At 38.5% G+C, this 23,979-nt stretch overlaps 1 protein-coding gene across 8 annotated transcripts in view; it reads right to left on the bottom strand.

The window, feature by feature from the left end:
• Pde1a (phosphodiesterase 1A, calmodulin-dependent) overlaps window positions 1-23,979 on the bottom strand; it is a 362,070-nt gene that overhangs the window by 192,709 nt on the left and 145,382 nt on the right. Inside the window, exon 1 of one of the 8 annotated variants that reach the window (NM_001355142.2) lies at window positions 11,297-11,741. The exons of 6 other annotated variants lie outside the window; for them this stretch is intronic. In NM_001355142.2, the coding sequence (NP_001342071.1) occupies window positions 11,297-11,349 (53 nt within the window). In that variant the 5' untranslated portion in view covers window positions 11,350-11,741. Of the gene's footprint in view, window positions 1-11,296; window positions 12,209-23,979 lie in introns of those variants that run through there. One more of the 8 variants, XM_030248436.1, reaches the window with a different exon arrangement.

Consider the following 23,979-nt stretch of genomic DNA (forward strand, 5'->3'; position numbering starts at 1 on the left):
CAGGAGGGACCATTCCCTTGAACTGTGAGCCAAAAGAACCATTTCTTCCCTTTCACCGGGAAATTTTATCAAAGCAACAGAAAAAGTAACTGAGACATTTATACATTTGGATTTTTCTTTCTGAGTCTCCAATGATCTTAAGACACCACAGCAAACTCTGAGAACTATTACACTGGCGTTCCTGCTAGCCTGTGTAGATCTACATTATAAGAATATATTTAAGAATTTTTTTAAGCTGAGAGGTATTGATAGATGATTCAGTGAATGTATTTGCCACATAAACATCAGAGTCTGGACTGAGATCCCTGTAAGGCACACAAAAGTAGACTCAGTAAGTAGTTCAACTATCTCTGAACTCAGCACCTCTACAGAGTTGGGAGATAGAGACAGGGCACAACTAGAAACTCAATGACAGGCATTGTAGCATGTGTACCTGAAGAGCAACAGAGAGCCTATTCACCCATGTTGTCACTCATGAAATATTTTAAAACGAACTGGTACATTCCTGCGCTTGTGCTCTCAACTCTCTTCCCTGGCAGCCTGTTTTTGACTCATGGAGATTCTGACTTAGAACTCCACAATCTCTCTACCCAACTCACTAAATTTTCACTGGTGGGTCACTACCACGCCAACCCCATGCTTTAAATCCCCCATGGCCTTTGTGGTACACATCTGGCAAACCCACACTTTGGCACACATACCTTTCTCTCTGGAACCCAGACGAGCCACCATGTAAAGGAAAACGCAACATAAACTTAGGTCAGAAGCAACGGTAACTCAATTACTGGGTGTAGCAATTAAAATCCTAATCTTGTAAGCCTTATTAAATCTAAATCCTCTGGTGGCAAATCCTGACAGATCCACCATTGAAACCAGGAAACATGCATAGCTACATCTTGTCCTCATGTTATCCAGTGTTGTCCTCTGACCTCTACATACAGGCTATGGCATCTTCACACTCACATTCAGATTCACAGATGAGTACCAACACACACACACACACACACACACACACACACACACACACACACACGCGCGCGCGCACAAAAAGAGACACACAAAAGAATTTCTAAGAGGAAAAATCATAATCAGAGGTACTAAGCCTAACAGATTTTTATTTAAAAAAAAAAAACTGTTTTTTTTTAATTCTTCTGACAGGCTCACACAGTGAAACACACAGTTCTCCTGCCTTTTCCTACTGGATACTAGAATTAGAGGTACATGTCCCCAACTCTGCTCAGACTTTTTTTTTTTTTTGATGAAGAAGAGAAAAAATATGGCTTCTGTTTCCAATAATTTTCTGATGTTATTAAGCACATTTTCAGATGTTCCTTTTCTAGAGTGTATTAATTCTATCATCCAAAGAAACAAGTCCACATCAGGCTCTGAACTAATGTGAACTGGGAAAGCTTTAGAAACACATCAAAGCTTTCTGTCCCAGGGCTTGGTGAACCTGAATGTAAGAGGCTCATGCTGGAGGGCTTTTTTGCTTGTTTGTTTCTGTTTTGTTTTGTAAGCTGCGAATCTGACAGTGGCAAAAACACCCAGTCTGTGTGTCACCAATTCAAAAGAGAGGTTATTAAATTTGTAGCTTTTACCAACACATTTGCTTTTTGTAGTGATCCTTGGGACAGTTCAGAAATGGAAATCATTACCATAAGCCTATTATATAAAGAACATATTCGAAAAAATTACTAAACCTTAAACCAAGAAAAATGCACATTATGGCTGTGACTAAGCTACAAATCAAATCTGTATGAGAGAGCTGTGTGTCTGTTGCTGCTTCTAAAACTTAGTTTTCAGGGCACTGGATTAGTAGAATTAAAATTGAATCACCTAAAATTATATAATTAATTATGCAGCTTCCGTGAAAATAACAAATTTCCTCAGGTTTATTAGCAAGTTCCTTAATAAGGATCCATTTTCAAACGAACCTGGGAAAACATGGGTAGTTGCTATTAGGATAATAACTCCTGTTTTAGGCAATTAGGTGAGACTACTTTAAACTTTAAACATATTAAAAGGTTTTAGCTAAGAATCTCAGGTATGCTGTCACCTGGGAGTCAGGCGCACCCCATCTGACCCATTACCCAACCAATACTGACCAGGACCTCACTGCTCTGTTAATAATTTTTTCCTGACCTCAGTAATCACTAAGGCAACCTTACAGCCTGGAAGACCAGATGATCTATTATCCCTTCAGTGAATGAATAAACTATAGGTGGATTAAGGAAAAGAATAATCAGAGAAACAAAAGCACTTTCAGAAAAAGCATACTTCACTAGTTCACCCAATCCTGTGCACTTTCTTGTGTGTACTGTCTGTTGGCCTCATGGCCTCCTCCCTGAGCTTGTTATGTAACTTCTTGATCTTCCCAATGAGCAATGGCAACATGACTCAATAAGATTCATTTGAAGCCTACAAAAAAAGAAATGTTCCCATTTCTGCGTCCTACAATGATGATGAGAATTTGCCCAGGCTATTCCATAGAGAGATGTTAAAGATTAAATGCAAGAAAGCCAAATCCTGTAGCCCAGGGCCCTCATACCAGACACCATGAACGAATGCTCCATTTGACCACAAGTACACAAGAAATCCCCCACTGAGTTCAAGTCCAGCCTTGTGAAGATCAGTGGGACCCTTCTCTCCCTTACCTTACCTCTACTCCAAGAGAAGAGTCATCTTAAGCATTATATTTTGGGAATATTTACAAACAGTAATAGATGATACTATCATCTTCAGTTATTGATTGACCTGGGTTCTCTTTGGCAGCAAGCACTCTTAAATGCTGAGCCGTCTCTCCAGCCCCATTCAGTGACGTTACTTTTTACTTTATATTATTCTCTGTGTATGAGTGACTTGACTCTTCATATGTGCATGTACTACATGAATGCAGTACCCGAGGAGTTCAAGAGTATGGCAGATCCTCTGGAGCTGGAGCTATGAATGGCCATGAACCACCATGTGGGTGCTGAGAACCAAACACTGGTCCTCTGCAAGAGCAGCAAAACATCTTACACAAGCAGCCATCTTTCTAGCCCCTCTTTAAGTGTTTTTAAAAACAAAAAAGAAAATGTCTTCTGCTATTGATCAACACAAATACTGATTTACGTATTTATCTGAAAGACTGTGCTGAATGCGTTGTTTTTACATTTGAAGCCTTGGGGGAGCACTTTCTTACTTATGAGTCATGTTCTCCTAAAAGTTATGAGAGATATTACAATTGGCTCTATTTTGATTCTAGCCTTAGGAATCATATATATTAATGTTTTTAGGAAAGTCAATCCCTCATTTATGTAATTACGATAGAACTTGGAGGAAATATGTCAAAAGGATGCAGATGAAAATACCACAAGAGCTGATGGTTTCAAACAGCCAGAATCAGCTCAACCAAATAACGAGTGCTGGGCTGTGGTCCTATAAATCTGCAAGACTCCTTTGGTTTAATGTGTACCATGGAAACCTCGCTGTCAGAGGAAACATCATCAGTTGGCATCTTTGCTGGAGATCTCTAATAAGCAGTTTTCACATACGCCTACTTTTTCCAAGCTTTTGTTTTAATGATGTAACTTAAAAGTGAGTTGATCTCATAAGACTTTCTGTTCTTTCCTCAACTGGAACCCATAAAATTGTCACTGTCCTGTGTTAATGACAGACACAGCTTTACTCTTTCATTACTGTGGATTTGTAATCAATTTGTTCCAAACTCTTTGATCCTGAAAATACTCAAATTAAATTGTAATTTTTTTTAAAGCTGAAGTAACTTTATGCTAAAGTGCATAATTCTTTATGCCTATATATAGCTGATCAGGAAATACATAACCAATGAATATCTATTTAAAAATTTATCCTAGGACTGAGGAGATGTCTCAGTGAACACAAAAAGCCAAATTCAAATTCTTGCATTATGGTAAAATGTCAGGGGTGACAGCTCATGTTTGCAAGCCCAGCACTAGGGCACTGAGACAGGCAGAACATGGAACTCACTGTCCAGCCAACTTCTACAGAACAGGAAGCTCCAGGCCTCACACAATAAAGTGGAGAGTCAACAACAAATAAGTAAATTAATTGATTAATAACAGTCAACAAATGGTCTGTACATATGCACCAAGTACAAGCATACCTACACACACATAAACTGTCTCTTGCTTGCTTGCTTTCTCTCTCTCTCTCCCTCACACACACACACACACACACACACACACACACACACACGTACACAGACAACCATGCCTACATACAAATAAACTCTATCTTTCTCACACACACACACATGTACACAGACAAGCACACCTATGTACCCATGTGTACATAGACAAGCACATCTACACACACACACACACACACACACACACACACACCTTTTCTAAAAATACCATCCTAAGATACCAGTCTTGAGTCACAAAAACACTCGAAATGGATACCAATCTAACTAAGAAATCAAGCCTCTTCATAAGAAAAAGTAAGGCCCTGGGAGGACAGGAGTAGGAAGTACAAAGCTAACCCACAGAGAAGAGCGCTCATTCCTTCTGATGCACTCACTGGGAGGCTTTCCACTTCCAGCACCTCCAGTTCAGGAAATGTTGGATTTTCCTCAATTAGAGCTCATGTCCAAGCAGTCGTAATCAAACTCGTAAATAAACTAAAGATTTCCCATGAGAACAAACTGTCAAAACTATGCTATGTCCAGGCACAGAACTGAAGAGGCTTGGTTTATAAATACTGCAGACATCTTTAAAGCTATCCCCCGTCTACAGACCCATGGGTCATCTTTTAACAAGCATCCATTGGTATGACTTTCTGCTCCTGACTTTTACTTAAACAAAATCCACAGAAGGCTAATTACTCAAAATGTAAGAATTTCCAGATGATGTGAGACCATTAAATAGATTATTCTACAGGCATAATCTTGATTTTCCTCATTTCAAACATTCCAGATCTTTGAAAAGCCATTTCTAAGTCATACCAAACTCCCAGAATAACCTCAAGCATCAGCGAGCTGTCTAGCCCATGAAACAAGATGTGCACAGCTTAGAAGGGAACACTTTCCCATGCTTCAGTCTGCTCCTGGTTCGTGGCGCCATAGCTTAAGTCGTTCATTTTGAATGTCATCCCTATCATGGTATTGTCTAGAGTAGTGCGTGCATATATTTCCCGACAGAGCATTGGATAAGAGTTAGTTCTTAGTATTATTAAGGCCTCTGATAAAACAGCAATGGCCAGTTAAAATATGTAATAAACTACAGTTTATCAATAGATAATGAGCACTTAAAAATTAGAGCAACTTCCAGTATGACTAGGAAAATAAATAGGCACACTAATGTCCGATTATTTTTAATGATAACCATTACTTGTTTTGCTTTGACTTTTATAATTCATATTAAAGATCAATTTGTATCAACCTCTTGTCCTCTAAATACAATGACCTTTAGCTAGCAACCAGAACACCCTTAAAGGTGACAACAGGAAGATTAATTTTTACTAAATATATCAGTTTTAGAATAGATTTGCTTGGTTGAGTAGCATCGTGCTCTATAGCAGTGGTTCTTAAACTTCCTAATGCTATGACCCTTCAATACAGTTCTCCATGTGATAATATCCCCCAACCTCAAATTATTTCTTTGCTACTTCATAGTTGTATTTCCTACTGTTATGAATCATAATGAAAATATGTAACGTGTATGATGGTTTTGGTGACCCCTGTGGAAGGGTCATTCATTCCCCCAGACAGGGGTCACGACCCACAGGTTTAGAACCAATGTTCTACGGTTTTCTCGAACTTACATTCATTTCTTGGTATTGGAGAGATCTCTGAGGATATAAAGTGCTTGCTGACAAAGTGTGAAGATCTGATTTTGGACCACCAGAACCCACAAGAAACCATATGTGCTGGCATATGCCTGTAACTCCAGTACTGGTGGGAGGAGACAGGTAGACCTCAAGGGTTCACTGGCCACCAAGTCTAGTTAAAATGGTGAACTCTAGGGTCAATGAGACACTCTTTCTCAAAATATAAAGTAGAGAGCTTTAGAAAAAAATAGCTTATGTCAACCTCTAGCTTCCACATAAGCACCAAGCTTGGTCAGGTAGTTATACACACACACACACACACACACACACACACACACACACACACACACTCACACACACACACACCTCTGTTTTATAATTTTTTTTCTACTTTAAAAGCAAAAAGTAAAAACCTAAATGGAAATGGAAAGTTATTTTATATATTAGCTAAATTAGAAGAACAGCATCTCCATGTTTGAAAACTCTAATGCTAACTGTTCAGTGACTATCTCCCTTGCCAGGTCACATACTGGCTTTCTCAATTGCTCCTGCTTTCTCTGTTTTTGAGATAGGGTCTCATATTATCAGTATGCCTGGATCTTTCTTTTATTACTAAATACATTTATAAACATATCTTGTAGGCAAAAATGAAAAACTATATTTACAAATACAGAATGATATTGTGTTTATGTTATAATTTATATGTGATTCATATAGAGCCACATCCTATAGAAACATTTTGGATGAAAAGAATATTTAATATATTATACTATTTCATCAGTTGTCATTAATACTTAGTTATTTTCTGTGTGACTTCCTATACTCTGATGAGATTTTACAATGTATTTTTTTCAAAATTATATATTTCTGTGGTAAGGAAGGTGCTCAAAAGAGATTCCAATTAAATAATACCAAATACTTAAGTATTTATAAAACAAAAACATCCAATAATGCATCGTAAGACCTTTAAATTTTCAAGTGAGTTTTTTATTATTTACAGTATTTGTTCAAGTTATTTTTAGTTGTACCAGAAGCTCTGCTGGAAATGTATCTCTCAGAAATATCAGAATTACTGAGTTTCATCTGGACACCTTGCCAAGAGAAAAAACTAATGTTCTCGGGTGTCCCTCCCGCATAATATAAGAACGTGAAAGATGGGGCCCTACTTATATGTGGGCTTTGATAGAAGTGTTTATACACTAAACCACGGGAATAAACAACAATGATTGTACTCAAAAGTATTTTTCATATTAAATATGTGGTATATATTTCAAATGGACATGTATCTTATTTTATAATATTATTTTTTTAAATCATAAACCCCAGAAGTTACCCAGTAGGCAAACAAACAGAATTAGGATCTTTTTATAGTTTTCTTCATTCCATCCTACTGGATTCGACATTTCTATGTGAACGGAACATGTGTGCCAAAAACACACTCAGAGTTCCACTGCTAACAGATACTTGTAAAAATAAAACTTTTGAAAACACATAAAGAGAAGAAACAACATGTTCTATGGGCTGGGAGACTGGGAAGATCTCAACCCGATTTTCATTAGTCTTTGGCCCTGGCAGCATCACCCTTTAGTGTCTCAGATCCCAGATGAATAGAGCAGTTCTCATTGCTAGGGCTGATGAAGAACTATTTGTGTAATTTGATTTTGTTTATGACTTTTTAAAATGGTACTCTTGATGGAAAATCCCCACAAAAAATAACTCACTCAATTTGGAATCCTGAAAGAGGTTCAAAGGTTGTTGCTTACAAACAACACAAATGTTTAACCTGCAAGAATCCTTACAATTCACATTAACTGTCCACTTCTATGAATTATAATGGGAAAAATTCACATGCAATAAAATTTAATGGGAAAATGTGTGAAGTGAACCAGGGGCTGATCTCACAGCAAAAACTCACACTTATCCTCTATGTGACAAAGATATTCAAAGAACTTAGTTTTACAGATTTTAAGGTTAAAGCATTTTAGGGGAAAGTTTTGTTGGTATCAGAGTCTAAGGTTGGTTCATCATATGATACTGGAAAAAGCTTACAAAACAATAGGAATTTGATAATACAGAAAATGTTTTCAGCAATTATTTTGCTAGAGTTCCACATGGGTCTTTCATGTGATTATACTAAATTTTGTAATATAAAAACATAAATTGGCAGTTCTCAATAAGATGATAAACAAGGAAGAGACAGAAATGTCAGTTATCAGACCCCAGAGAAAATTTCCTTTGCTGATACAGAAAGGGAACTTTAAAGGCCTACAGTCATGTGTGTGTAGAATGTCTCTCTGCCTAATGGTTGGGTTACCTCTTGGATTTTAATGACCCCTGTACCTTTCTTCTGTAAATACTGAGGGGCACAGACTTGTGTTGTTGACTGGGAGCACACAAATATCTGTTTTGTGATGTTATTTCCTTCCTGAAAAAAATTATCATATCTTATTTCCTCTGGAAGTAAAGATTTGTCTTTTCTCTGCATATGCTTACGTTGTAAAGACACCCCAAGAACCATGCTGTATGTTCAAGGAAACATTATTTTCAAATGCTCAGGGCTCATCCCAAAGATCTACACACTATTCATGAACAAGATGATACGAATTCTGCCTTGGCCACTAGAGAAGTTTTGCTTTTGTTCCTTGGCTCACATAGTGTGGAGATGTATATAAGTATTTATTCTCATTCCAAGGATGACCATTGTAAGAATGATTTGATAGACTTACTATGAGAAATACTTCGAGAATTCTCATTGTATAATATCTGTACATTCTTAGAAACAGGATTTAAGTTATGTCAGACTCTTCTTAATCCAGCCATGGGATGTCAGAGTATACTGTGCATTATTCCAGAACCTTTTTTTCCTATTTAATGAACAGTTTTTACTTTCTTAAATCTATAATAATTATGCTGATGTTAAAAATTGACTTTAACTGTCTCAAGAAAAAGAATTTTAAACTAATTTTGCATCTTTTCTCTAAGATCATATAATTTATCCCCAATATGTCTCCCCAGGGTACTATTCCCCCCTGTTGTGTTCTCCCATTTGAGTGTTATGCTCACATATACATGATAATATCTCTAACGAACTCAAAGTCTGCCAGAGAAGTACAGGTCAGCTGGATTGGAACCACAAGTTATTCAGGAGAAGCCATCCTACATAAAGAAATTTGGAATTTTAGAATGAAAGTTCCATACCTTACCTATCTTGCTAAACTTTTAATGAATTATTTATAAGCAGCTAGGATATCACATTCATGGAAGTTCTTTTAAATTTATGTGGTCCTAATGGCACATATGAAACAGATCCCCTTACCAAGTGGACTAATCACCAGAGGCAAAGCCCTTGAGGAGTGCAGAAACAGGCAGAAATACACCGAGGTAGAAACATCTGCAACAGTTCTCTAAGAAGAAAAGCTAGGCCTGGAAAAAAAATGTTCCAATGTGAGACTCAGAATATACACGATGTCTAAGGGACAAGGTACCCAGAGAAGAACCGTAAGATAGGGCAAATTACTGAAGACTGGAGTTTGCCTCAATTGCCAGCTTGCCTAAAACTACAAATAGCTTTGAGGAAGCCGGTACCCAAGTGCTCTAAGGAAGTATGGCTAACTACACTAAACTGTCATGTTCCTCTCTCAGCTCTTCACCATGCATAGTAACAGTAATGGCAGTGCCCACGGGCCTGTTGATCTCATGCTACATCTAACCTTGATCCCTTTCCTTCACTTTCTGGAAACAACTGCCTAAGCGAAAGTACAACCTCTTGGTACTAATCAGGAGGCTTCACCCAGATCACCAGGAACACGAAGAAAATATCTAAATTCACCATGTTTTATTCTAATTATTATGGCACAAAAGAAAAATCTTACTTTTAACAAAGAGCCAGTGCTCTGTATTTAAACATTGTAGCTATAGATAGGGTGAAGCCCACCAGCAAGGAGCACATAACTGAGCCTGACCACATAACATACAAGGAGGCTTTGGCCCCAGGGCATCTGCCTCCATCCCCCAAACTCCCACATGGGATTAATACACAGAAAAGATGGCCAGGTGGCTCTGCCTCTGTCCAACACACCTTGCCTTCTGAACAAAAAGTAGATTCCAGTTTGTACAGCTCCTGTAACTACTATGAACTTGAGAGAAAGTAGAAAATAATATATTAATATATTATTGTATAAATTATTTAATTATATAGGGTTGGAAGACCACTGAGGTGAATATGCATTTTGAGGATAATTTTGGATTTATGAACAGTTGCAATTATAGCAGTTGCTTTGCAGTATTTACAGCTACACATTTAAGTAGATATAAATTATACCTAAGTCCATATTGGATTTAAGTGTAATTTACCTTCAAAATGTTTTAAAACAGATTTATATTGTAACTGTGTCATGCATTACCAAGGTATTCTATTTCTTTTAATGAGACTGTAAAAAAAAAATCTACTTAGTGCATAAAATGCACAGACTTTATGTAATTTCACTCTTTAAGATCCACTCATATTCAGGATGAAATAATAATAAGGCCTGTTCTATAGATTTCTATTATTCTGAATTTAACCCTAGATCAAAAACTAGTGGCTACAGCTTGAAGTTAGCATCTGCTATTGTTAACACTTACTATTTTCTGTATCCTTACAATATTTTCAAAGAAGATAATAAGAAGTTGATGGTTAAGTCCTTTGTCTTAAAAGCAGAAATTATGTGTTCATTTTCCACCTATTTAAAAACCATTTATTCTCAAAGTTGAATTCTAAAGTATGTAACAGATAACTAAACAATCCAGCTAAAATAATTAGAAATCAGTGCTGCCCCAGAGAATAAGCATTCACACGCACACGCGCGCACACGCACACACACAGACACACAGACACACACACACACACACACACACACACACACACACACACACCAAATAAACTTTAGCCGAACTTATTACACTATGCCCATATTTTCCTGGTTACACATTCTATATGCTACACAGTCCTCCTCTTTGACCCACTCCTGCCTAACTGCTTGCCTAATATTCCCAAAGGATCTAGAAGAGATACACTCCAGCACAGTAGCTATCAAATTCAAATTTATCTCAGAGCACATTATTTGAGAAAGACATAGCGTTTATAGCGCAGAAACCCTGCCCTTGAGTATAATCAGTTCAAAGAACCAAGCACAGTATTTGCCAATTAGTAGAGTGTGCAGCGGCACTGAGCAACAGGGAGAGATTGCACAACGTTTCAAAAGTTTTTCCAGTGCTATGTTACTCATGTGCTTGAGCAGCTAAATATGTTTTTAAAGCATATTTTGAAGAATTGATAAAGAGTTTATGTATCGAGCTTCAGGGAGCAGAAAATAAAAGGATTTCTTCAGTGTGCATGAAGTTAAACTCCAGGCACCCTTTGCTGCTCTGCTGCTGTTTAGTGCCACATTCCTCTGGGTTGAAGATGAAGGAGAGAGACCATTGTGGCTGACAGCCCCGGAGCCACCTGGGATGCAACAAGACTTACCGAAAGATGGGTCTTTGGAGGTGTTTCTTCCTGATTGTGACATACTCATCCATTTAAAGATGAAGATTTAACTTCTTCCTGGAAAGCGCTCCAGAAATCCGGGGGGAGAGAATGTGGAAGTTATTGTGCAGCAAGGATCCCAGAAGGAAAAAGTAGTTTCCTCTTTCTCTTTTTGGGTGCTGGGAGAAAACTTCCCTGTTCTCTGCCAGCTGGGCAGTGTGTCCATAGAGGCCACATAAGACAGGCACGTTGGGGCACTCCCCCACCGAGTAGGGTGTGCAAAACCCACCAAGAGTCACGTTGATACAGACAAGGGAAACACACAGGACCCTCAGAAGCAGAAGAAAACAAACAGAAACCTTCCTAGCCCAATCGACACCCAGGTAGGAGCTCCCACTAAGTTATTGCAGCCATGAGAGCTCTCCCTCCATGTGCTGGACAAGCCGGCAAGGCTAAGTCCCTCCCTGTCTTTAAAACAGCCTGTTCTGAGGCTCAACTTTTTTTTCTTCAAAATAAAAGTTGTACAGCTGGCTAAGCAGTCCCAAGTGAGTGCCTTCTACAAGTCGGTTCTGTTAAAGTAAGAACTGTGTATGAATTACTGAGGAATGACGGGCTGAAGTTACACAGCTGGTTTGCTTCAAGAGATTACAATTATTTTACAATGTTGCTTTCACACTGGATGAAGTGTGGGGACAAGACATCGTTTTTTTTGGACACTCACAACCTAATAATCTACACTCAGGCAGAGGTTGAAGATGCCATGTCAACTGATAGAAGTCCCTGTGTGTTGGCCAGAGCCCAGAAGTTAGCAAAACAAGCATTGCTCAAGTGTATTAGTGAAAATGTACCCAGACGCTGCTGTCCTGAAATGCAGCTTTATAACTATGAAAATAACACTACCAAAGAGAGAACAAGACACAAACACATCTACATACAAATAAACAAACAGGTAAATAAATAAACCCAAATAGTCGGGTGCATAATATTTTATAGTATGTGGGATTTTAAATTTTATAACAAGAGAGAAAACAAACAAGTGGAAAAGAAAACCATGAACCAATTTGTGAGCATTATTTCATTAGAACCTGAGGCGTTAACTCTGTGAACAGAAGCCCAAGTTACAGAGAGCAGAAATTCTAGTTCTTCAAGGTAAATTATTTTGAAAACTTTCTTGAATTGTTATTTAAGCTCCTGGTGGCCCAGGACGAGGTCATTAAATTTCAGAACCAAGGTTTAGTATGTAATTAAACGAGCCATCTAAGAGCATGATTATAATGTTTTAAAAGTGCATGCCATAAAGGGAAAGGTAGAGAGTAGCCATGGTTTTGGTTGAATGATCCATACAAAAGCCGAATCTAAGGTCTCAAAGGTAGGGAGCTATTTGCAGTCATGCGCAAACACTTCAGAGAAATAAGACCACCTTCTTCTTTCTGTCACCAAAGGGAGATGAGACTTATAAGAACTACTGATTTCATCAAGAAGTTCTAATCCATGCCAGGAAGTAAAAATCAGGCTGAGAGAGCAATGGACCAAAGATAAAATAAGTGTGTGCGATCAACCCGTCTTGTAGTGACTCTGGGGCAAATGTCTTGCCAGTCTGGACTCCAGTGTCATTTCTTGTAAAATGAAGTTATAATGTTAATCGAATTCTGTAGTTTCTTTTGAGATTTTTGTTCTTATTTTCTTTCTGTAAACAAACTGTCATAGAAATTATGATGCCTATACAACTCCACATGAAAAGATTATATATATATATATATATATATATATATATATATATATGGATATTTTGTTTGCATTGTCCCCTTTCTGGTTCTCCTCTGCAAGCCCCCTATCCCATCCCCCACCCCTGCCTCTATTATGGTTCTCCACCCACCCACCCACCCTCTCCCACCTCCCTTCCCTATGCTGGAGCATCGATCCTTCACAGGACCAAGGGCCTTCCCTCCCATTGGTGCCAGATAATTATATATTCATAATATATTCATGCACATATACTGATAGAGAAGCATCAAAATCAGTGTGTCCATCCTCATCAAAAGCACACAATCATGAACTCACATGACTTCTTACATGGCAATAAGTTAAGTATGGAGACCATTCAAACTCAAACCCACAGGCAAACCTCTCCAATGCACACTCTACTATAACCATATGCCTTGGTTTTCTTTGTCACATACGAAAGTACATAAACAATAACACACTTTTGACGTTTCCCTGGAGGGACTTTTGCATTTGTAGTGGCATTCTGTCTCCACAGTAATGGTTTATACTATTATATCTCCTAAGTCCATCTACCTTTCCAATAGAAGTGAGTCGTGTGTGGTGGCTCAGCAGTAAAGAGAACGTACTGCCTTTCCAGGGGAGTTTCTTAGCAGTACCCACAGCCATTTCGAGCTCCAGGTTCTGGGAACCTAGTGCTCTAGTGTGGCCTCTACAGGCATTCACACTCTGGGCACATACATATATGTACCCACGAATGCATGGATAACACCCACACACATACAAATAGAAAATAAACCTTTCTGGGCGGTGGTGGCGCATGCCTTTAATCCCAGCACTTGGGAGGCAGAGACAGGCGGATTTCTGAGTTCGAGGCCAGCCTGATCTACAACGTGAGTTCCAGGACAGCCAAGACTATACAGAGAAACCCTGTCTCAAAAAAAAAACAAAAAAAAAAAAGAAAGAAAGAAAATAAACCTTTTAATATAATGTGAGATGATTTTTTTTCATGACCATAATGAAAACAACTCAACATAGTGGCAGTTAACATTAAGCTGAGTTTCTTCTAAATCCACATTATTATTTACCTCAAACTCAAGACTCAGTCATCAGCCGGAGAACTTAAAGGTTGTTCACACAGATCACAGAAAAGCCAATGTAACTTTAATTGTATTCAATTTACATTTTTAAAATTTAAATGACTAAGGGAGTCCGGATAGACTTGCATTTATGTTAAGCACATCATTTGAGCCCAATATTCATCTCAACAAAAGCAATGAGAATATGCCTGTAAACTAAACATTCTCTTAAAACAGAGAAAAATGCAACTTTTTATTTATACATTGTGTGTGTGTGTGTGTACATGCATGTTCACATGCCTGTACACATTCATGGCCAAGAACACGTATGGAAGTCAGAGAATAAATTGCAGTGATTCTCTGCTCCTACCATATACGTCCTGGAGACTAAACTCAGGTCATTAAGCTAGGCAGCATGCTTCTCCTCCGCAAGCTGAATCATCTCAATGGGTCCCAAAGCATATGATTTCATTTATTCTTTCCAGAGAATATTTAAATTTGATTTGGGGAAGAGAAGTGGCCTTTTTCTAGCAATCAAGTTTAATGTAGCATCCAGTAAGATGAAAAGCATTCATTGTTAAGTAAATTACAAAAGTCTATCACTTTTATTAACACAACCATCTACACAAAATAGTAAAAGCTGTGATACAAATAACCAGGCCAAATCTCTTATAAAATAGGCTGAATACAATTTATTAAGATTTTAAATAGGGCCAAGGTCAGAAATAGTATTTGTTTTTCCTAATGTGGTAAATTAAATGCAGCTTGCTTTGCTTAGCATTTTAAATTATACATCCACACATATACGTGTATATAGACATATATATATATATATATATATATATATATATATATATATATACACCACATATCCTTATATATGCTTATGTATATACTCACACTTTTTCATATATGTGTGCATACAGATGCATACTGATGCATGCACCCAACTTGACGCAGCATGATTAGAGGTCGTCATAGTCGGTGAAAAGGGAGGACATCTGTCTTAATTATTGTGTTTACTGAAACACATGGATCCACCTTTGTGATAGTCCCAGCCAGAAGCACCCTGAAAGCATCATGGTGTATTCTCTTAATCACTATGGAAACCAAGTAAACAGTTTGCTCTCTGTGATGCTGAAGTCCCAGACATGCAATGTTAGAAGGCCACTGGATACTCAGCTACCCACCCAAACAATGGAAAATTAATTTATCTGCAAATGGTCACTTTATCTGCATTAAGCCTGGGAAGAAGTGTGTGCTGTTATTTCATTAAACAGATTTTAATGGAATATAACATCACAAGTTACATATTTCAGGAAGTGTGAAGGAACAAATGGAAAAGAAGGACCAAAGGGCACTTTAGCTTGTGTTACTGTATTCAGACGTTGGCTTAAAGAACTCTGCACCTTTAAGTTTTGCTGCCCCACTTTCCACCAAGTCTAAAGGTATGAGGGCTTCAGTTAAGTCATTTCCTACCTTTCATTTTGCTTGATATATTGAACATGAAAGGTGAGATACACAGTGGCACTCTCCTGGAAAATCACCTAGATCTGGAACAGAAGCCCCAAAACAGAAAAGGAAAATAGGGATGCCGTGCTAGCACTAGCATATCTTTTACTTGTCATATCTACAGACTTTGCAACAGTCATGGGGACCATCCCATGGTCAATTACATCCTGAGTGAAATGGCAGAGGGCCACTTCTTCCTGATGCGCTAGCCTGGTCTCTGCTCCTCTGCCACTGAGTAGAACTCACCTCAGGGAATGAGCGGAATCACTGACAAAAAACACAGATCTCACCAATGCTCCACGGATGGATTTTCACAGCTTCCATGTTGTAAGTCATTTTTGAAACTGAATTTCTTGCTATAGATTTCACAACAGATTAAAAATATGGACTTTGAGCCCTGGTGTTTCTTTCCTGAACCACACATGTTTATTTTTGTTGTAGTAGTTTTTCCTCCTCCTGTGTGGTGAGTAAGTGCTCTGCCTCCTGTCAGAGTTCTTTCTAGTCTACATTCTACCTTTTCTAGAGAACTCTAGAAAAGGAGAAGAATCACCTTATCTCCCCTGGGTGCACTCTTTCTTCTCCTAACCCCTGACTCTTCTTAAATATTAACACACTGCCCCTCACATCCCCAATACTTTTTAAGAGCTAGCCCAGGAAACCCTGTGGATCCCTGTGATAATCATTGGTACTGACCAATAAATATTTTTTACTGAGATCTGAGTGGAAGCTCTATTTTTTTTAGAAAGATTTTTGCCCTTATGTCAAGGAGCATGTATTCAAACCCTAGTCCTAGCAGCAGTTGTCTTTGCAATATCCTGTGTTGTTAGTGTCTTCTTGAGAAACTTGAGCCCAACAAAGGGGTTGGGCTACCTGTCCTCTGAGATCCTTTCCTGCTGTTATACCCTATGACTCTCCCACAGCCTCTGGGATAAACTGGCAAGTAACTTAAATGCAATGCCCAACCACACATAAATCCTACAGTCTCTTTTAGCATCTCTTAACCATACCTAAGTCATATGTATCACCAGAACATTCTGTGGAAACACTACTCAGATAAAAAAAATAGACAGCAGCATCTGCATTTGTTCAAACTGGGCCACCTGTCTCCTTAGAGTGTCAATTTGTAGCTACCCTTACTAGTGCTAAGAAGGCCAGGATTAGTACTTGTCCCTCCTAGGCATGGCATATAAATATGCTCAATAGTCATTTATGAAGTGGACGTGGATGAAATTGTCATTAATGCTACTCTTCGTCTTATGTTAACAATGTTTTCCTAAAGATTGAGCTACTTCTAGTCAAAGAGCATTCTTTAAGATTTCTTCTATATGCTGCCTTACAACAACGTGGCACAGAGTTTAAGGATGTGGGTTTCTGTGATTTGGAGTTGGCGGGATACTGGTGGCCTCAGAATCACACCTGCAGGCGTTTACTCTTCTCTATAATCGCTGATGTTTGCAACAAGGCTTCTTTGTCTGGTCACTTGGCTCCATACAAATGTCCAAAGCTAAATTCTGTGGCTGCTAAACTCATTTAAGTCAATGTAGGAATTAAAGTCACTTAATGCTTAGCCACTCTAAGCTTCACTAGTCCTAGGAGAACTGTCATTCATCTATCTCATATATTAAGCAATTCCTTAATTTACAGAAATGCAAGTTATGAAGAAGCAATTACTCCATTGGAGTCTGTGTAGTATCCCTGGCCCCTTGCAGTGGGAACACTAGAATAGACTTCCCCTGTATCAGCTGAGTCCTAAAGTCTCCACCAGACTAATAGGGCTACCTGAGCCTTATATCCACACGGGCCCTTGAAAAAGGTTTGAGACCAATCATCCTGTACTATAATTTTTCCTCTGTGATATGTAACTCCCTAAATCACAGTGAAATTCCCTTTGCTGCAGGTTTTTACTTCCAACCAAACATGTTCAAGGTCCAAACACTCTGCTCACTGTACAAATCACCTTACATCTGATCCCCCCATTCAAAACTTCATCAGGTAAGAAGCGGGATGCCTTTCTACACCCTTTGTAGTAGAACAGGTCTTATGTCCTGGGTGTCCATCATCGATTATTAAACAGAGAGCAACAGAAACACTCGAGGATATTCAAGTCTAAATGCCTACTTCATGAATATTAAGTAGAGCCTTCAGAACTTGGGGAGCTTTTTCAGGTGTGAACTGGACCAGGGTATCAAAGTGATGTTGTAGGAACTTTAGTTCTTAGGGGATTCAGCAGCTCCAGTAGGGTATCAAAGTGAGCTGCTTCTTTGTCTTGCTTTTTGTCTTTGCTGATGTCAGTCCCACCCCTGCTTGAGGCAGATGAATGCCTCTGACTGACAGAGAAAAGGTCACATTCATCCAAATGAAAGAGGAAATAGCACATGGTTCCCATTACATTATGAAATTTTCTTATTCATTCAAGTGGGTGCACAGTGATAACATCATACAGTGACATTAACATCTGCCCAATCAGGACCCTACCTCCTGCTCAATCAGGCCCCCACCTCCCTGTACCCCTTCTCCACACAGATCTTCTGATTCTCCCTCTTTTAGTTCCAAGCCATTGTTTCCCTTGAGCATTCCACACCTTTCCTGCCCTCTCCATCCACACTGGTCCCTTAGCTTAAACTGTCTGTTCTGCTTATTGCTCTGATTTTAGCTGCCTTGACACCTGTACAGGCAGGTGCCTCTCCCAACAGCCCATCTGAGTTTCATATGCCTGTATCATGTCTTCGCTTCTTCACAACACCACAGTCTGAGTCTATGATAATCTATGTAATTATGTGTGCAAGAACTTATCTGTCAAGACTCCAAGATGCACTGAAGGAAGAAGGAAGCAGAATGTCTAATCCTCCTGACTATATCAGAAGAAAACCTAATTAAATTATACAAAAATGACATTTGCCTCATATGTGTAACTGTATGTTCCTAAGAACAGACTTGTGTCAATTCCTTGTAATGTTGCAAGACATTTTCTGATGCTCAATGTGTTTCAATCTGTTATCACACTTCTTTAAACCAACAGTCTTGTGTACCTAAGAACAAGTACAATTTACAATTGGATCTGGGTCCAGTCTGTGCTACTGTAACAGAAGGCTTGAAACAGGGTACATGTAAAGATCAAAATTTTATTTTCTCACAGTTCTAGAAGACAAGAAGAAAACCAAAGTGCCTCCACTTGGTGAGGGGAGAGGGTTTCTGCTGCAGCCTGACAGTGATTGGATACAAGCCTCCAGGCAAGGTATCCAATCACTGCCCCAGATGCTTCCTTTAAAAGAACATTTATTCCATGAAGGAGACAGAGCTCTCCTGTAATCATCTCTTAGAGGCCTCTTATAAACTATGCCGGCCACAGCTCAGTTTCAGAGAAAACACACTCAAGACATGCTGATATTAAAATTGACAGCACATTTGAGGATAACTCTGTAAATGGTTCTCAGTTTTACTAAAAACTGTTGTCCACTTTGGGAGAGGCAGATTTTATCTGATGAGCAATTTCCATAGATTCTCTTCACCTGTGTGTCAAACCTAAGGTTTAAAACAAATGTGTCAGACGTACTTTCCTCAACAAGTAAGAGAGATCGGTTTGTATCAAGGGAAGCTTTAGTCCCCCGCCGCCCCCCCCCCCAGTTGGCTCAGTGCCAAGTCAGTTGTGTCCATTGCAAAGGAGAAGAGTAGAACCCAGGCAGCTAAAGTTTGATTGGCTTCAATTAGCACTCTCCCAGGTTCTGACAGCCACTGATGCTGCCAAGGAAAGTGCTTCCTTCGAACAGTGTGACATTTCTCAAAAACATCAACAGCAACAAAGGAAATCGTTCAAAATAGATTCTCATAGCCAAACACCCACTGCTCACTGTAGAATCAAGCCGTACTTAAATCTCCTATATAAGGAAATAAATCTTGAGTATTGGGTAGTTCAGGAAACATTAGACATGGGAGCCTCCTCAATGTAAGATTCCCTTTGAGTGAGAGAATTAAAGCAGGGGTGATTAGACAGGCTCTTGAAGGATGAATAGATATACTCAACAAGCAGGCTTAAGAGGAAAGGTTAAAAGTTTTCTAAGGCCCAAGAACCAAGCAATGGTATGTAATTGGGAGCACGCATTACCCTGAAGAGTTGAAGAAACTTTCACCCTCAGGCTGGAAATGAGGCAAGTAAGCCATAAGCCATGACAGTTGGAAACCATGTGAGTCAGAGTTTTCATCACTCCTCAAAGTCTTCTTATTTGTAATTCTTCAGTCAGTGGAAAATTCTTCAGAAGCAGCTACACAGTACTACTGCTCAGTTTCCCAACTGTACAGTCTACTCTTGTCAACTTAGCTTCAGTACTGACTCATTACTATCAGCTCTAATCCGTATTTTAAGCCTGCTTTCAAAATAACTCTAAATTCAATCAATGTTTTTTTTTTCTTTTTCTTCAAATTTGTCTTAAAGTTCCAGTAATGCCTGTGAGTCAAAGACTCCCACCAGGAAATAAATCAGTGATGATAAATGGAAAGTTCCCGAATGCTAACCTATTGGCTTCTCCAGGCATTAAGAATTACAGAGCATTAGGGATGGTCATGACTCACACAGGCTTTGAATAGCAGCAGCCACTGATTTTCTTCATCTGGAGGTGAGAGACATGGGAATCAAACTGAGCTTTGCCCATGCTAGGCAAGCACACTGCCAATGATCTATACTACTAGCACCTGACTGTCAGAAGGATGCAAAACAGGTCCTATGGACGTACCCAAATGTATACAAGCAGGTCACTACCACCACTATCTTTCTAAGACAAAACATGAGTTACACATACAAGAGCTACACATACAAATACATATATAAACCAGAAGTATCTGTAGCCTTACATCTATTCCTGCCTCAGAATAATCTCCTTTTAGCTTCATATTTCCTCTTCACTTGTACGTGAATATTTTCCTCACTCCAAATCCATGTAACAATCTATCCTTGCCAAATTTATCTCCTGAATTATCACCTTATTTTCATAGCAATTCATCATGGCTAATTGCTCTCTAGCATGTTATATGTTTCCACATGTGTTTTATTAAGCTCCAAATTCAAATTCCCATCACAATTTCAGCTGGCCAATGCCATTTCTCAAGTCCAACACTCAACGCAATGCATTCCAGTGCTAAAACTGAAGCACAACAAACTTTGAATAGCCAAAGCAAAGTCCTAAACAAAGAAAATAGCACAGAGGTGTCATAATTTCTGACCACAAATTATACTTCAGAACCACAGTAAAAAAAAAAATCTGTATGGCATTCATACACACACACACACACATACACACACAGAGAGAGGTGAGTAGAATAGAATTAGAATAGGGGATACAGAAATAAACCTACATTTGACAGTCAGCTAAATTTTGACAAAAATGTCAAAAATATCCACTGAAGGAGAGACATATGGTGTTTCAAAAACAAGGTATCTGGAGGAAAAACTGATACTAGATCCACACCTCTCACCCTGTCCAAAATGTATACTCAAAATAGATCTAATATCACAAAGGTTGTGAAATCTGATACTGTTATAAGAAAGCATAGATAAAACTTAGTAAACAAAGACAACACCAATAGACATTCCAATGTGTGTAGGAAAAACCCACAAGACCTCAACTTTACACAAAAGTAGTAGTAGTAGTATATTATTATATTAACATATATTCAGGTAACATTATACAGACTGGATAAATTATACTTAGGGAAGTATATGCATGTGCATATACATACATACATTCAATAACAACTAGTTAAAAAAAAAAAGAAAAAAAAGAGGCCATAAGTTTGAGGGAAAGTTGAGGGAGCATCTGAGATGGTTTAGATGGAGAAAAATGAAGGGAGAAATGTTATAATTATAACTTAATGTTGTAAAATCTCAAAAATAAAATGCAAAACATTCAAAATAAAAAAAAATGGCAGTAGTATAGACATAGACATGGACCTTTTGAAAAACACCCGAAAAGCACAGGCATGTCTATTGGTATCTTCCTTGCTCATATTTGGGTAGCCATGTTGGTGAGTCTTTATGGAGGGAGCCATTAGCTGACCACAAACTACATACCAAATACTTCCAATGGCTCTATAGACTTTATTACAATGATGTCTTCCCAAACCAAATTCAAACACAAGTTAACATCCCTGCTGTAGAGAGTTAATATGCCTTTCAGAAACTAGAAAAGCAAGAATTTAACCCAGGCTGCTTTCCACACAGTCTATGAATTTGAGTCCTGGCTTTTCTCACTCCTGGCCTTGCTTCCCTGTCTCTGCTCCTCACAATTATTCTGCATTTTACCTTCACTTTCTCATCTTGCTCTTGTTCCATGAACAGCATCTTTCTAGTGATAATCTCCAGGGGTACTATTAATTCTAAAACTCTTAAATTTGTGGAAGTCTGAATTTATTCCCAGGTGATCTACTAATGTAGAACATTGCCTCTATTTTTTTCTTACTCTTTATATGTAAAATTTATTTTGAAATATACATGCAGTCAGAATCTAGTTTGTGAATATAACATTTATTTTTTACATATTTTTAATTAGGTATTTTCTTCATTTACATTTCAAATGCTATCCCAAAAGCCCCCCCAGACCCTCCCCCAGCACTCCCCTGCCCACCCACTCCCACTTATTGGCCCTGGTATTCCCCTGTACTGAGGCATATAAAGTTTGCAAGACCAAGGGGCCTCTTTTCCCAATGATGACCAACTAGGCCATCTTCTGCTACATATGCAGCTAGAGACACGAGCTCCAGGGGTACATTTCATACTGTTGTTCCACCTATAGAGTTACAGATGCCTTTAGCTCCTTGGGTACTTTCTCTTGCTCCTCCATTGGGGACCCTGTGTTCCATCTAATAGCTGACTGTGAGCATCCACTTCTGTGTTTGCTAGGCCCCAGCATAGCCTCAAATGGATGACCTGGAGGGTATCACCCTGAGTGAGGTAGACCAATCACAAAAGAACTCACATGGTATGTACTCACTGATAAGTGGATATTATCCCAGAAACTTAGAATACCCAAGATACAAGATACAATTTGCAAAACAAATGAAACTCAAGAAGAACGAAGACCAAAAAAGTGTGGACACTTTGCCCCTTCTTAGAATTGGGAGCAAAACACCCATGGAACGAGTTACAGAGACAAAGTTTGGAGATGAGATGAAAGGATGGACCATCTAGAGACTACCACACCCGGGGATCCATCCCATAATCAGCCTCCAAACGCTGACACCATTGCATACACCTCTAATTTGAATACACACAGTGCTCCAGTCTGAAGCTAATGGATGTCTATTTTTTGACCTTGAAGTAATGAGTTGTTACAAATACAATCTCAGATTCCTGGAATGTGGAGGAACCTCCAATATCTATTTATTGATCCTCCAACCATCGCACAGGACATTCTTCTATTCTTCTCAAGGTAGGTTTACACTTAACAACCAATCTAGAAGTGAGTCTACATTTTCCTGAGTTTCTTACCTCAAGATCTCACAAAGTCATTTCAGCTTAAAGGCAAGTGCTCTCCATGATCCACGTTCTTCACCATATAGTCAAGAAACAATCTACCTCAAAACCTGGGGCATCATATACTCCTTTCAAAGTATCCTGGTTTAACTTGTTTGTCAACTTGACAAATTGTGAACCAGTTGTCAGGAAAATAATATTAACATGTACCCCCTCTTCCTTAAAAAGATATTTTTTAAAAGCTATTTCAATACACTCCAGTAACTTATACATATCTATAACGAGACAAAAGTAGAACAGAATAAAGATACATGGAGGTAATTGTTACCAAAACTTAGACAGCAACTATTCATCAGAGAAGAATCATTTATTAGAAATGCTGCAGTGTGGATTTAAAGAAGAAGAAGAAGAAGAAGAAGAAGAAGAAGAAGAAGAAGAAGAAGAAGAAGAAGAAGAAGAAGAAGAAGAAGAAGAAGGAGAAGAAGAAGAAGAAGAAAGAAGGAGAAGAAGAAGAAACTACTTTGATTCAATTATCAGGTATCCTTAAGTAGTGGTCATGAAGATTTGATTTGTTTTTTATTTTTCAATATTTAACCAGTACACATGTAAATTGAAGATTACATATATGTGTGTGTGTGTGTATATATATATATATATATATGGAATTCCATGTAATATTTCTATGAATATTATATTGCATCATATTAATTAGCTTTAAAATATCTCCTGAACATTTATTATTTTTATAACAAAAGATTTTAAATGGTAAAAAAGAAAGAAATCAGACAAGCGTGCAGAAGAGTCCAGTCAAAGGAAGAACTAGTGCAGGTGAGGAACCTCCTTACGTCAGAGGAAGCAGCAAGCATCTTGGTATGACTCGAGGGTATAAGTATGAAAAGGTGGAAGGG

The sequence above is a fragment of the Mus musculus genome, chromosome 2 (genome assembly GCF_000001635.26).
Source record: "Mus musculus strain C57BL/6J chromosome 2, GRCm38.p6 C57BL/6J".
NCBI classification, from domain to species: domain Eukaryota; kingdom Metazoa; phylum Chordata; class Mammalia; order Rodentia; family Muridae; genus Mus; species Mus musculus.